The 15,219-nt window shown below is 31.1% G+C and overlaps 1 protein-coding gene across 1 annotated transcript; it reads left to right on the top strand.

Moving 5' to 3' along the window:
• The first annotated feature begins 4,991 nt into the window (after positions 1-4,991).
• On the top strand, positions 4,992-7,656 carry LOC113850071 (probable trehalose-phosphate phosphatase F). The gene is made up of 11 exons (XM_027480406.1): positions 4,992-5,282; positions 5,413-5,553; positions 5,658-5,729; positions 5,835-5,960; positions 6,071-6,127; positions 6,223-6,324; positions 6,428-6,505; positions 6,630-6,699; positions 6,791-6,861; positions 7,394-7,486; positions 7,588-7,656. The coding sequence occupies exons 1-11, from the start codon at positions 4,992-4,994 to the stop codon at positions 7,654-7,656; spliced, it is 1,170 nt and encodes a 389-aa protein (XP_027336207.1).
• The last annotated feature ends 7,563 nt before the right edge of the window (positions 7,657-15,219 follow it).

Raw genomic sequence — 15,219 nt, 5'->3', positions numbered from 1 at the left:
AAAAATTGTAATATAATTTAATATCACTATTTTTTTTCAAAATATAAAAACTCATTTTTAGTATATATATTTATTTATTTTAAGATTCATATTAATAAAACACTCACTCATTATTTATATAAGTAGCTATTTCATTTATTTATTGTTTAATTTATCAATTTTATCATTTATTTATAAATAGGACTAAAATGAGTAATAAAATAAATCTTGATTCTAAAGTTAATGTTATTAATAATATAAATTGTTAATATAATACTCATATTTAAAACATAAATATGATTATGCAATTTTCATACCATTTTTATAATGTATTTTTACATATAAATGGGTATATATGTATATAAGTAAGGGCAACAATCTCCCATAGTCATGATTAAAATATATAAGTTACATAAATATTTTAAAAAGTAAAGAGATCTTTTTGAGTGATCATATAATTTTTCAAATATAATTAATACAATTTAGATTTACATTTTTTATTCTCATGTAAAGATTAATTTATTTTACTAGATACATTTTTTAGACATACACATAGTAAGGATTTGTTGACACTAATATTAAAATTAGACACCTATATAATTTAATAATTTTTAATAAAATGTAAGATTAACAAATTAAACCATTATATTATTTTATATCATCTTTATAGTCATATATATTAAATTTTACATAATTTAAACATATATATATATATATTATTCAAATTTTGATATTTTTTTATATTTCAAAAATATAATACCCGTAAAAAAAAAAAGTATCGTAACAAAGTTCTTATTAATTTTATTTTTGTATAAAAGTTTTGTAAAATTAGTTTATTTAATAAAAACTTTTAAACCAATAATTGAATTGATTAATATAGTATTTTAGGAGAATTTATTAAGTGAGATAAGTGTCTAAAATTGACACCTATTGTCAATATATTCTTAGCCTAAGATTCTTAATAAAAAAAATGAAATACTTAAGATTAATTTTCTTTTAATTTTTAAACTATGTTTAAATCTGATTTTAATTTTTTAAAGTTGTTATCTTTCTAAATTTTGGAAAGCAACTCCTATTATTGTTTACTAACAATGTGATGGAGCTAACAAAATGAGCTGCAAACTTGTCCAATAAAATATAAAGGTATGGGATTTTTGAGTAAGAATTAAATCTAAATTTTTAAATTTAATTTGATTAAGTCCAACATAGGTTAAACTGGTAATTTTTTATTTTTTTTAAAATTAGACTCTACCAATTTCGAATATATTTTACGAAATTGAATTAGACCTTTAACTTTTTAACCTAGTCAAAATTTATTATCCACCACTAACCCAAATGGGCTAATTAGCCTATTTTATTGTAAGCTTTATAATGTGATATCTCATGCCACATGAAAATGATCATTGACATTGCATGATTGCATGCTAGTTATGCACTAATTAGTATTGAAAATGTTTTTTTTAAATCTAAAAATTATAAGAATCAAAGTAAATAAAAATATTTTAAAAGGGTGAAGATTAAATTTAATCACATTTATAAAGATTAAAAACAAAATTTAAGTCGAGTAATTGCAATTTTGATTTAAATAATATGAGAGCGAGAATCGCGGGGTTATCATCAAAATGTGAATAAAACTAACTTGATAGGCAAGTCTCCTTATATTCTATAACATATAAATAGCTAAAGCCTCCCCTTGATTGTTCTCCTTTTCCTCTCTCTTATTTCTCGTCATTGTTTTCTAGTTTCATTCAAGGTGATTTTTCATATTGTATTTTCCACCCTTTGGGGTCTCTCAATATGCTTGTGAACAATTGTTTTTTCACCCCTTCTTGTTCTTTTGTTTGATGGCTTCGATATTGTTCAGGCCGGTTGATACAATTTTTGCCTAAAGAAAAGAGCGGTAACTGATAAATCAGGTATATTCTCGATCTTCTCTATTCCCTTATCATGAAAGGATCCAAATTTACGATGTCATTGAGATTGTGTGAGACGTGTCCCAAAATCAAGTACAGCTTGAATTTCATATGATATATTCTGATGATGGCCTTATAGCCACGAATCGTTATTTTTTAATATTTCATCTCCACTGAGCTTTTAGCAATCGTTTCTATCTATTTTCTATTTGAACCTGTATTGCATTGGTTTGAGATGCGTAAAGTAGCGAGGCTAATATCAAAAGGCAAGACTTTTGGGGCTAAAGAGCATGAAAAATTCTGCTTTTTGATGGATTCAACCGAAACAGTTGCTTTTTGCCTTGTTTTGATTTGTTCTGTGTTTCTCCGTTTGCCTTTGAATTTTCATTTTTTCTATTTTTTTTTCCTTGATGACATTCCATACCCCTCATATATTTAAAGTTTTAAATCATTCACTGAAATAAATGGATTTGTTTATTATAGATGCCGTATGAATTGCAAATGGGCAATGATTTGACAACCCATGTGTCAAGAGCGAAGTATTTCTCATCTACCATTAGCCAATCAATTAAGAAGAAAAAATGTTGTAGTTTATTTTATTTTCCCTTTTTTGATGGGTACAGAAGATGTTGAACTTTCGGACAGATGCCTTGGTCTAATAAAACAAAGGAGGTAAAAACACCCTACCATTAATGGGTGATCTCCATGCCAGATTTAGGTTAAAGTTTTTCGCAAGTTATTATTTGTCATCGTCCCAAGAACCTTGTTAACATTGACCTTAAACTTGGCCAGATGGCTTGCCAACTATGTAGTATCTTCTAAAAAGCTAAAAAGCAAATTTGATGTGCACCAAAATAGGCAAATCTGATCACGATCTAAAGTCATAAATAATAAGCTTGCAATTCATTTGAGTTTTTTATTTTATAAAATTTTTAAAAAGGTGAAATAAATCTTTATTTTATTGTTGTGCAATGCTTTTTATACAAGAAACCGTTATAATGATGGTCTAACATAAATTTTATTTTATTTTCTTTTCTTTTTCGTTGAGTTTTCACTCTCCTTTTATCAGCTTTTATGGTGGGAGATTTATAGGAGTTTGGTTATGCACTTAAGTTCACGTTGGCCGTTGAAGTGTCTAGTCAATGAAGCAAAATTTTTATTATAATGAATATTATATATTGGAATGTGAACGTCGTGCTTTGGATCTAGATTACAAGTGACAGACTGACAGCTACTTTTTCTTTCTCCATTTTAAGCTTGAGTAGGTCCATCACCCAAGTTTCAAGTTTCAACTGCAGAGTACAAACATGAGTGTATGTATACATCTACGACCCATACGGGGCATTACCTTATACCCCTCTCTGTCAAGTTTTAATATTTTATTTCATTTCTTTGTCAAATTACTATAAACAATAAATTTATGTATATATAAAATAAGTTATATTAAATATAATTAAATTATTTAAACTATTTAATAAATTTTTATAAAATATAAAGTTTACTAATTTATTTCATTGAATTATGTTATATTATCTTTATCATCATACATAATTTATATATTATAGGTATATTATTCAAAAGTTTATATTTTTCTATATTTAAAAATATAATATTTTTTAAAATAAAATAATGTGAGAAAATATTTATTATTTTTATTTTTATATGATTTTTATAAAGTTAAACCAGTTAATAATGTGAGAAAATATTGATAAAAACTTTTAAACCAGTAAATTAAATTAATTAATCTCAAATTTTATGAAAAGTTGTTAAATAATATAAGTATTCAAGTTTGAAACTTCGTGTGTGTGGATCGTTAGATCTATGCTTATTTTAAACTCTAGTCATATATTTTCATGTATTATGATACTTCTTACATATTTATTGATTCCATGCTAAAAATTTGCTAAACAATTTTGAAACATTGCAGAAAAACAACATATCCATTAGTGTTTCTTTTTATGGCACTGAAAATCTTATTTCAATGTTTGCAAGCGTTTTGTATACTTTGAATTAGTTATAAGCATTCATTTTACCTAGGTGATGTTCTTCCTCATTGAAAGGTTAAACGGGTTATATAAAAGTAAAATAAATTGTAGGTATGTAGTTTAGTAATGAAGTAAGATCTTTTCCTTGTTTTTCTATATAATCATTGAAAAAAAGATGGAGTGAAAGTAGAATGAGGCTTGAAATTTTAGTCTGTTTTGTCAAAATGTCAATTCCACTGTCTGATCTCGCAGACAGTGGCTTGTTCAATATCATCTCTACCTATTGGATTAACATGTGGTTTCTAAATGTTGACTTGTATAGCAGTCTAGTAGAATCAGATGCTCTAGGAAGTAATTAAACATCCATAGCCAAATTGGATTGTCTCAAAACTCAATAGAACAATAAACTTTCAGACACAAACTAACCAGTGCAATGGGACATCACTTTTATTATTTGCATTTCGTTGAAACACTGTTTTCTAGTTTTTGCTCGACATGTTTCGGTTTTTATTTTCACATTTCATTTTATGTTCATTAATTCCTATTTTTCTTTGTACATTCCACTTTGAAGTTATTAAATAATAGGCCATCATTTGCAATTGTCAGCATGGTGATTAAATTGTGTATAGATGTTAAATTTATCTTCATTTTATCCTGGGTTGCAGATGCTGTAGGAATCACTCTCTATTCAGAAGACCTAGACCATTAATACCATCCCCTGTTACTAATGCAATGCGATATATGAGAAAGTATATATTTTCTTATTTATTGGTTGTCGATTGTTCATTTGCCAAACTTTTCTCTTTGCATTTCATGACAAAACCTGATTTGCTTTCTCTGCATATAACTTTGGTTTTGGTTCCTCCCAATTAATCTTTCAGGGAAACTTGTGCTTAATGGACTGCTCACACAGTAGCACTGACAAGAAAACGTTAAAGCGGTGGTTTTTCATTGACAAGAGAGTTGGTTAAGAGAAAAATTAAAAACGAAAGTCTAATAGGCAGCACCTAAATCAACCCTTTTTGTGACCAAAGTCACACTCATAATATCACAAACAATCATTTCTTGCCTTTCTTGATACGCTTGTTCCCCTCAAATAGTGTACCTTGGTTCAATGGATTTGAAGTCCCCTCATGTTCGTACTGATCCAGTTCCTGTTAACAAGTCAAGGCTTGGAAGGCATTCTAATATGCTAGCATATTCCCAGCAAGATTCACCACACTCTCATGGGAAGTACTCAAGAAGCAATTCAAAGAAAAGTATAGGGAGTCTTGATGACGTCAGGTCCAATGGTTGGTTGGATGCTATGAAGGCTTCTTCCCCTCCAAGGAAGAAGCTTCTTAAAGGTTTGAGCGCTCAGGTTGCTTCAATTGATTATGACTTTGAAGACTATTTTTCGTGGATGGTATGCTTGCTACTTAATTTCAGCTATCAATTCTTTGGTTTTTTTTTTTTTTTTTTCAATTCACTACAATGGTTCATCTCACATCTTAAAATTTTCTAGATTAAGTCATTGATGTGTTTCTTTTTACTAGCTTGAATATCCTTCGGCACTAGACTCTTTTGAAAAAATCATTGACCTTGCAAAGGATAAGAAGATTGCCATGTTTCTAGATTATGATGGCACTCTTTCGCCAATAGTAGATGATCCAGATCGTGCCTTTATGTCCGAATCTGTAAGTAACGGATACAAGATTATATTATATATTAGTTACAATTAACTCAATTCTTATTTTGTTTTAAGTTTAATACCCTTTTCCCCCCTCAAAATCATGTTTAGATGCGTACAACTGTGAGAAGTGTGGCTAAGTATTTCCCCACAGCAATCATTTCTGGAAGAAGTCGTGACAAGGTATATCATATTCATGGTCATTAAATTTGAAAGGTTCTTCAGCCAAATAGCCTTTTTTTTAATCACATTTGCAAAGTAATAAAATGTGGTCATTGCGTTTATCAGGTTTTCGATTTAGTTAACCTAACGGAACTCTACTACGCTGGTAGTCATGGAATGGACATTATTGGCCCTGTTAGTGATACTTTGTCTAAAATTCACCCAAATTGTGTCAAGTCTTCTGACCAACAGGTGTGTAATAATAATGAAGCAAGCATGGATTCTTGTCACCGTTCTATATTTATAAATATATATCAAAGAATTCAAAAGTTAACTATGTCTCTATATTTGAATGTGTCTAGGGAAAGGAGATAACTCTCTTTCAACCTGCAAGAGAATTCCTACCTATGATTGATGAGGTGCCAACTCTCTCTCTCTCTCTCTCTCTCTAATACTTGGCTAGAACCATTCAATTTTGTTAAAAAGTGAAATTAATTGAGATGTTTTAATCCAGGTTTTTAGAACCCTCGTCGAGATTACTAAAGATATAGAAGGAGCAAAAGTTGAAAATCACAAGTTTTGTGTTTCTGTACATTACCGTAATGTAGAAGAAAGTGTAAGGATTGACAACACCAACCATGGTGATGAGTTAATGTCTTTTTTTAATCACGATCATTTCGTGTTCTGACTCTTTTTTTTTTCACTTAAATAAACTGCAGAATTGGACAACGATTGGACAACTTGTCCATGACATCTTGAAAAACTATCCTCGTTTACGTTCAACTCATGGACGGAAGGTGTTGTTTTCACGAGAGAGCGTCCTTAAATGGAAAATGGACGCTTTGTTCTTTGCACAATTCTTAAACTTTTTTTGTTGTTACGAATTTATAAATCTTTTCCGTATGTTTTTTTGTGTGGTAGGTTTTAGAAATCCGTCCTGTGATTGACTGGAATAAAGGAAAAGCTGTTGAATTTTTAATTGAATCTCTAGGTATAAGAATCTCTTTTTTTCTTCCTATGATTATTTATTATGACTAAGGGATTTCATGATACTATTGAATGCATGAAATGGCATTGTGCAGGGTTAACTGATAGGAATGATGTGTTTCCCATCTACATTGGAGATGATAAAACTGATGAAGATGCATTCAAGGTATTAAATTTAAGCTGTGTAAGATTGTGAAAACAACTTTGCAAAAATTACATTACAAAGAATCCAAAATCTTTTATAAATCCTGCATTAAAATTTCATACTTTAAATTTGGAATTTAAGTCACATACTTTACAATTAAATTCTAACATCTCACCACCACACTTTCTCGTCTTGAAGTTCATGCATACGAGTTTACTATGTACTAATCCTTTTGATTAATTTTGGACAAATACTACAATGCATCACCACCGATGCCACTCATTTGCGGATGAAAAAATAAAAAGCATGGTAGAAGGCTTTTATATCAATTAATAAAAATATTGAAAAAAATACACCATAAAATTTAGTGTTGTTGTTGGAAAATCCAATGTCTGAGAAATTTTATATTAAAATTTAATACATTTAATGTAGGGCTGATGTTCCATACCTTACAATTGGATCCTAATATATAACATTTTCTAATTTTTGTTTGATATGATAAGTTACTATGCTAGTAATTTTGGAAATTGTATTGAATGTGTTTTATATATAGGTGCTGCGGGAAAGCAATCAAGGTTGTGGGATTTTGGTTTCGTCAGTTAGGAAAGAAAGCAGTGCAATTTACTCTCTCCGAGACCCCAACGAGGTTCAGATTCCATCATAGTTGATATGCTTTCTTTTCTGCAATTATTTTGTGCGGTTCTTCTTGTTTGGAACTAAGATTATTACTATATAATACACATGCAGGTCATGAAATTTCTCCAACTCTTGGTGAATTGGAAGAGGCATCAAGAAAGGAAGCATGGGAAGAAGTAAACGCAAAGAGTTTAGACATTTGGTTTATATATTCAAAATACTACGAATCAACATTTTATTTTATACAGATCATATGAATTTTCAATAATTCATTATTTCCTCCAGTTTCATTTATAATAAGTTATCATGAATAATGGAAGCTGCTGGATTATGTGGATTTTTTGTGGTTATTTTATATATACTCTGATATTGTTGCCTTTTCTTTTAATTTTTTCCGACTTGTAATGGTTGAGATATATAACATGTTAGCTTCCAACCAAATGTGTTCAATTATTTAGCATTTTGTTAAATCTGGACCAGATACGATTCATGTTTTATGGACTGCTTCTTCGTAGGCACAAGGATAAAAAAATGAAAATTTGTGGATAGCCGTCATAGAATCAATAATGAAAAATATTTTATAAAACATGCATTATTTTATAACATTCATTAGCATCTGCTCTATAATTGCGATAGAAAGTAAATGTCTATATAGGATGTTTAGGACATTGGAAGAAGAGAAAGGAACGTCAAACAAGACAAATAACGACGGAAGTTGTTAGGAAATTGAGTGCCTATTTCTTTGGATTCAAAGAGGAAATGCATGGGAAGGGGTATGTTTTACACACATTATATGACAATGTACGTAAAATAACGTGATTTTTAAAACGTGTAACTAAGAAAATAAGGTAAAATTTATATATGAATTTTTTTTTACTTAAACTTACAATTTTATATATTGACAATATTAAATATTATAACTTTTAATTATTTATTATTTTCTTATTGTTTATCTTTAAATGTATATTAAAAATACTGAAGAACATATCGTAATTACAAAATTTATATCAAACTTCTTTTCTGTTATTGTACATAATATAAGTAATTTTGTATTAATACAGTTTGAAACGTATAATTAGATGGAATAATGCAAAAATTAATAAAATATTATTTTAAACTTGTATATTTGTGTGTGAAGTGTACGTGTAATTTTTGTTTAAAGTATTAACTTGTGTATTTAAACGAATTAAACTTAATCTGATTAATGAAATGTCAAATTTGATATATATTAAGATCTTATTTATACAATTCTTGTATCTTCGCTGTGCAAGAATTGATATTTTGTTCCTTCTCACAAAATATGTCTAAGTACATTTACACGCTTGTGTAAACAGCTACTAAGTCAAGCATATAATATATTGCAGAGAAATCAACAGCCAGGTAGGACCAGATCATACAATAAATTATGGCCTTTAAAGTCTCTTTTGAAAGCAATGGAAGTAGTGGAGACAGTGATCTTGAAGAGGCTGATAACCAAAAATTATATATCCCCAAATGATGATGGATTGGGTGTTCTAAATAAAGAGGAAGAAAAAATAGTAAATCATTTTTTCTCATGTAAATATGTGTACCAAATATGGCAGGCGTGTTATGCTTGATTAGGAGTATATTTAGGGTTTCAAGTGAAAGGGAACAACATCTACTATCATGTAGAGGAAAATAAATTTCAAAAGTTTGGTTAGTAATATGGATGGCAGTGATGTAAAATCTATAGAATGGAAGAAATAAAAAGATCTTAATGGAATTAATATTGTGAGCTAAGAATTGGTCGACAGATGAAAGTTAGTGCATGGTTATGGATTTAAGAGCATTGTAGTTAAAGCCGTATGTATGGAATGGGAAAGAATCCAAATTATTTGCTTGTGGAGCTATGGCACAAAAAATGGGAGGCACAATACAATTTTGTCTCTTTTATGTTAAACTGTACTTGTTGTATTTTATTTATAAGGAACCTTAAACTCTTCGTTTTTCTGTGTAATTATGTTTTAGGATTGAAGTACTTCTTTTACTTCAAATAATATATTTGACTTATACAAAAAAGTCTTGACTTAAATTTTTTAAAATTAATTAACTCATAACTTTCTTATTATTTTGTAAATGATATTCTTATTTTTTAAAATAAAATTATAAATACACTTCAAATCAGTGTAGAACCAATTAGGTTTCAAATAACAAAATAAAAATAAAAATAATAAAATGTTGAATTCAAACCAACAAAATCAAGTCATTTTCTCATTAAATAGAGGATTACATTGAAATGAAAGAATGTGTGTGTGTGTGTTTTTTTTTTTTTTTTTTTAACTTTTGAATTATTTTATGGACAGGACAAAAAGTTGCACCATTGAGTAACAAAATTTTTACGTTTCTCCCGTGCTTTATTATTTGATTTGTTTCATTTTACAAACTACTTTTAAAATTAAACATCAAACAAGTATTTTTATTTTGTAAAATACTTTTTTTAGAAAATAAACTTCTCAATAGGTGTGTTTTTTTTTTCATTGTTTAGATAAAGAAATAATAAATAGAAATATATATAATTTTGATCTTATCTTTGATTTCATTTTTGGGTAAATTTTCTTCCCTCTAATTTGATTGAGAAGAAAATCAAAAGAAAAAAAAAATCAAGTTAAATAATTTTTGTATTCTTTAAATGACGTTATGATTGACATATCAAAGATTTTATTTAATATCATGTATTAAATTGAGTAAATAAGTTTTTTTTTTATAAAATTTGCTTACCATTTATGTGTCGTACTAGACAAGGCATCACTCGGCCATCATAACAGAAAAAGGAATCTGAGTACTCCCTTGGCACAAGGACGAACACCTCGTCAGGTTAAAATAAATTAGACATATTGGAGTAGATTAAGGTAAGTAATCATTAATTATATATCTAAATATAAGGCCTAAGACAGGGTTCACTCATGAATCTCATTAGCCCAAAATACTGTCTATAAAAAGAAAGTAAGAAATACAGGTAAGGGATTAACTTTTCGAATATCCAATAGCATTTATTGCCTAGATCGACACCTGACTTTATCATTGGAGTACTGATAAATCCATATTTTACTATATTTTTAGTATAGTTTTTATTAATAAATAAGTAGTAAAGTGTCAAATAAACTTGGAAACATCATAAAAATTGCATCAATATTCATAGTTGTGTAAATAGTTAAAATTTTTAAATTTTATTCCAATTTTGAACAATTTGACTTAAAAAGATTTAATTCCTGTGCAGAAGCTTGAACTGAAGATGTTTAAGTTGAAGATTGAAGTGAAAAAAGTAGAGAAATTGAGCTTAAAAAATAAAGAATTAAGTGTTATGTATTGGGTGTAACCACTTTGAGCACATAGAGTTAACACTTTGAAGAAGAAATCCATGAAGAGCAAGTGAGTAGTAACTCTAGGTGGTGAAAGTGAACACTCCAGCAGCAGAAATTATGATAGAACATTGCGCGTGTTCACTTGAAGCATTCAGAGTAGCTATGCCTAAAGCTAATTTGCCCAGGAACTTTGCGCGTTAACACCCTATCCGCTGAGAGTAGCGACGCGTAGAAGCGCATTAACACTTTAACCATTCACAGTAAACACACGCAAGGAAAAAGCTTAGAAAACACATGCGCATTAACACTCTAACCACTTAGAGTGTCCATACAAAAGTAACAAAATTCTGAAAATCACTTATAAGTGTTGACTTTGGATGATTTGAGTTCCTAATTCAGTTATAGAAGCTTCTAGAAGACCTTTCATGTTATAATCTTCAGAAATTAATGTGTGAAAGGGGAAAAGACAGGAAAAAACACTATAAATAGAAGTTGAAAGTTCATATTTGTAGTTTTTGTTCATTTTTTGTTATTTTTCACTTTGTAATTGTTTTAACTTCCAAGGGAAGTTAGAAAGAGAGGTTGGGAGCGACTTTTAAGCTTCATTGCTAGAGGAATCAGTGTGAAGATTGGGTCTTGGAAGATGTTCTTCTGCTCCTTGTCTTATTTTTCTCTTATTTCTCCTTCTTCCATTGTAATGTTGTTCTAAACCTTTTTGGTTAGAGATTTATGGATCCAAATTTCACATTGTGATGTAGTTTTGTATCTCGATCTTGAGATTTTAATTGAATTGAGTATATGATTCTTTTTTTAATGCAATTGTGAACTAATCCTTTATTCAATTGGACTTAGAGGAATTTTTATTAATAGAAATTGAGTTTATTTCTCATATTTGAATCATGTACCTAGGTTATTGAGATCTTAGGAATAAGTATCATAATCTAGTAATCCTATAATTTTTAGAACTTAATGCAATATTTGATTGAATTTCACCTAAGGAATTAGAGAGACTTAATTAGATATTAGGATCAATGAGACAAGGAATTATCCTTTGATTAAAGAAGTGAAATTGATTATCAATCAATTAGAATTCTTAAGAGTCTAAAATATTATTACATTGCAATTGAAAATTTGGCGAAGTGATTCTTAACTATTTTCCATATAGCCTTTGAAGTATCTTTGAAGTCCCTAAAGAGAGATTCACCTTCGTTGGGAAACGTCCTTAGGATCAATCCCAACCCTATACGACAAATTCAGATCAGATCGCAATTGCCCAAGGACATCATCACCAGTATCAACAAAGAATAAGGTTAAATTATCATCACCACAACATTTTGGCATAGCCTCATTTTCAGAAAAGCCTAAATCAAGTAAAATATCAATCATATAAAGAATGTTAAGGGTAGTATCAAGAAAACTAGTCCATAAGGACCCACTAGGCACCATTCCATCAATACAAAACACACCAATGTCGTCAAACACAAAGGGTCTTTCAACAAGAGCACGTCTCATATTGATGCCATTGGCAAGGAGTAATCTTTCTTCACGGGCGTTAGGTGGCTGAAAACAAGATAAAATGACATCAATAACAAATAAAACGTCTTCAGCTGGGCGTTCACAGTCAAATTTCTTCCAATCAAATTCAACAACAACTTTAGCCCTCTGCACTTCATCTCAGAGAGATAACTAATCGGATGAAGCACGAACAATCGGAAAGGCGATTGAAGCATTGACTTTGCAAAACACGTGTCAATGCATTGTAAAGTGGAGACGAGGCCACCTGCTCAATGCATCGAGCATGACAACACAACGACCGATGGGTTTCCTTTTACGCAACTTAGAAAAGGTGTTATCAAAACTAACTAATTTAGATAAAAAACCAACTCTTCCAGCAAAATAAGGTAAAGAGACCTCCGAAGTACGGCCATGAGCAAAATCATTATAAAGAGTCCACATAAAGTCATATAAAAAGGCCGACAAACTAGCTTTACGTTTACAATTAAAAGAAAATAAAAGAGGACCATAAGTAGCTTCTTCATTAAAATTCTTCATCATACAGGCCTCAGGACCATCCGGGACAGGGAGATTGCCAAGTAGTCTGAGGGCATTACACGCAATACATAAGGTGTAATGGTTGCGGAGGAGTTTTCCAGGTGGGTCAATCCTAGCATCACATAACATTGGTGTTAACTTGGATTTATTGGATGAAATACGTGATCAAACAACAATCATAACTGAGGCGAGTAGAAGAATAACGGCAAGAAAGTTCAATTCCAAACTTAAACCAAGGCAATTTCAGGATGGAGACTTAGTTTGGAGAGCCACAGGGGAAGCAAGACGAGACCGACAAGAAAGGAAGCTCGCAACTAACTGGGATGGACCTTTTCGGGTAACAGCCTGCTTAAATAACAGCCTGCTTAAACAACAGATTATACAAGCTTGAAACACTCGAGAGAAAAGTTATACCGAGAACTTGGAACGTATCACATCTCAAACATTATTTCAGTTAAAGCTTATTATGTAATTCAGTGCACTATTTTTCTCACTCAGGTTTTGTCCTCTTAAAAGAACGTGAAAAAAAGTTTTCTTGAGAAAGTTTTTAACGAGACACTTCATCAATAAAATTACCACTTTGCTAAAAAGTATTAGGTTATTACGGATTTTTGCTTATTCTCTCCCGAGTACCCTACTCGGTTAAGGATGAATCAATTCAATTATTTCTTCCCGAGTACCCCACTCGGTTAAGAATGAATGAATTAAATTATCCCCTCGAGAATACCCCACTTGGTTAAGGATGAATGAATTAAATTGTTCTCTCTCGAGTACCCAACTCGGTTAAGGATGAATCAATTAAATTGTTCCCTCCCGAGTACCCCACTTAGTTACGGATGAATCACTCCCGAGTACCCCACTCGGTTAAAGATAAGTCAAAATTATTCCCTCCCAAGTTTTTTAAGAGTGAATTAAACTACTCTCTCGAAGTATCACCTCTCGGTTAAGGAAAAATTAATTGAATTGTTCCTTCCCAAATACAATTAAAATTGAATTATTCTAAGTACTCATCTTGACTGTTCACTTAATTGCGATAAATTCTCGGTTCACGACACAAAAATTAAACAAATGAATAATTTGTAACATAATAAAATGGCAAACATGAATTGAAAAAAACAAACTTTTATTAACGAAAAGGCCAAAGGCACTACAAAAAATAGGCACTATCAGCCTTTGATTTTACAAAAAAGAAAAATTGCTAGTTCTGCCCTTAGCACCATCATGAGTGAGGGTGTCTTCGGTAGCAGCACGAGCTTGACAGTGTGCCTCAGTGTCAGGTTCCACCTTCTCTTCCACTTCATCATAAGGTAGGAACTTCCCACCAAAGAAGTTCCTAGTTAGATCGAAGTGGAAGTCGGCAGGAACTTAGCAAAATTTAAATACTTGCCGCATGACATGATAAAATCTGGCCTCATGCTTGACAACTATCTTGTCGTTGCATTCAGCAGCGAATGCCCTTATCTCAGCATCCGCTTTTTGCCTTTCCCTCGCCACGACTTCATCCAACTCCAAGGTTTTCACCCTTAGAGCTTCTTCGGCTGCGCATAGCCGATTCTCAACTATATTGAAGTGCTCCTTTATCTAAGCCACTTCAGTCTCCAACGCTTTGTTGGTCTCGACCAAACCTCTTCACTTTCTGCTAAAGCCTTCTGGGTAGAAGAGGATTGGCTTTGGAGCTTTTCTAATTCTTGTAAAGGTTCCAAAGTTAGACTACGTGTCATCACCATTGCTCTAGTTTAAAGCTCGCAATACTACTGCCACCGAGACCTATTATTTTGCTTATTTACAATAGCCCTTCTTGTCTCTGATAATATGTTTGAGAAAACAAGTTTGTTGACCCGAACCCCCTCAGAAAAGAAAGATTTTGAAAACACGATGGGAGGGATGACAGTCTGTACCAATGAGCTACTAAGACCAGCCAACCTTGCAACCCGGGCATGTTTCTGCTTCCTCTCCTTCTCAGATTCTTTCTCCTTGCCTTTATCTTTTCTTTTCTTTTGATGATTTTCGGCAAGGACCAGATCGCGAGGAGAAGGGCGGGCTTCAACCAAATCTAGAACCTGATCCAGACGAGGGTGTCGGTGTTCCTCAACCGAGGTCCTCCAGGAGCTCGTTGCCTCAAACCTCAATGATAGTTAACACCAAGTTCCCTTTGAGCCATTATATCTACAATGAAAACAAGAAGTCAATTCAATATAATTCGATGTCCAAGTAATGCACCAAAACCATGAGAGATACCATCGATATCTAAGTGAGGTTGGGGAGACTTCAATAAAAGTATAAAGGCTCGGACATGAAGCTTCTTAGGAAGAGACTTCAAATATTCCAAAACCAACAATTCTTCAGCCGATAACATTTTCTTAGAAAA

This window comes from Abrus precatorius, unplaced genomic scaffold (assembly GCF_003935025.1).
Source record: "Abrus precatorius isolate BTA unplaced genomic scaffold, Abrus_2018 Scaffold9, whole genome shotgun sequence".
Lineage (NCBI taxonomy): Eukaryota > Viridiplantae > Streptophyta > Magnoliopsida > Fabales > Fabaceae > Abrus > Abrus precatorius.
The sequence above is the reverse complement of the archived record's forward strand: the minus strand, read 5'-3'. Positions and strand labels throughout refer to the sequence as shown.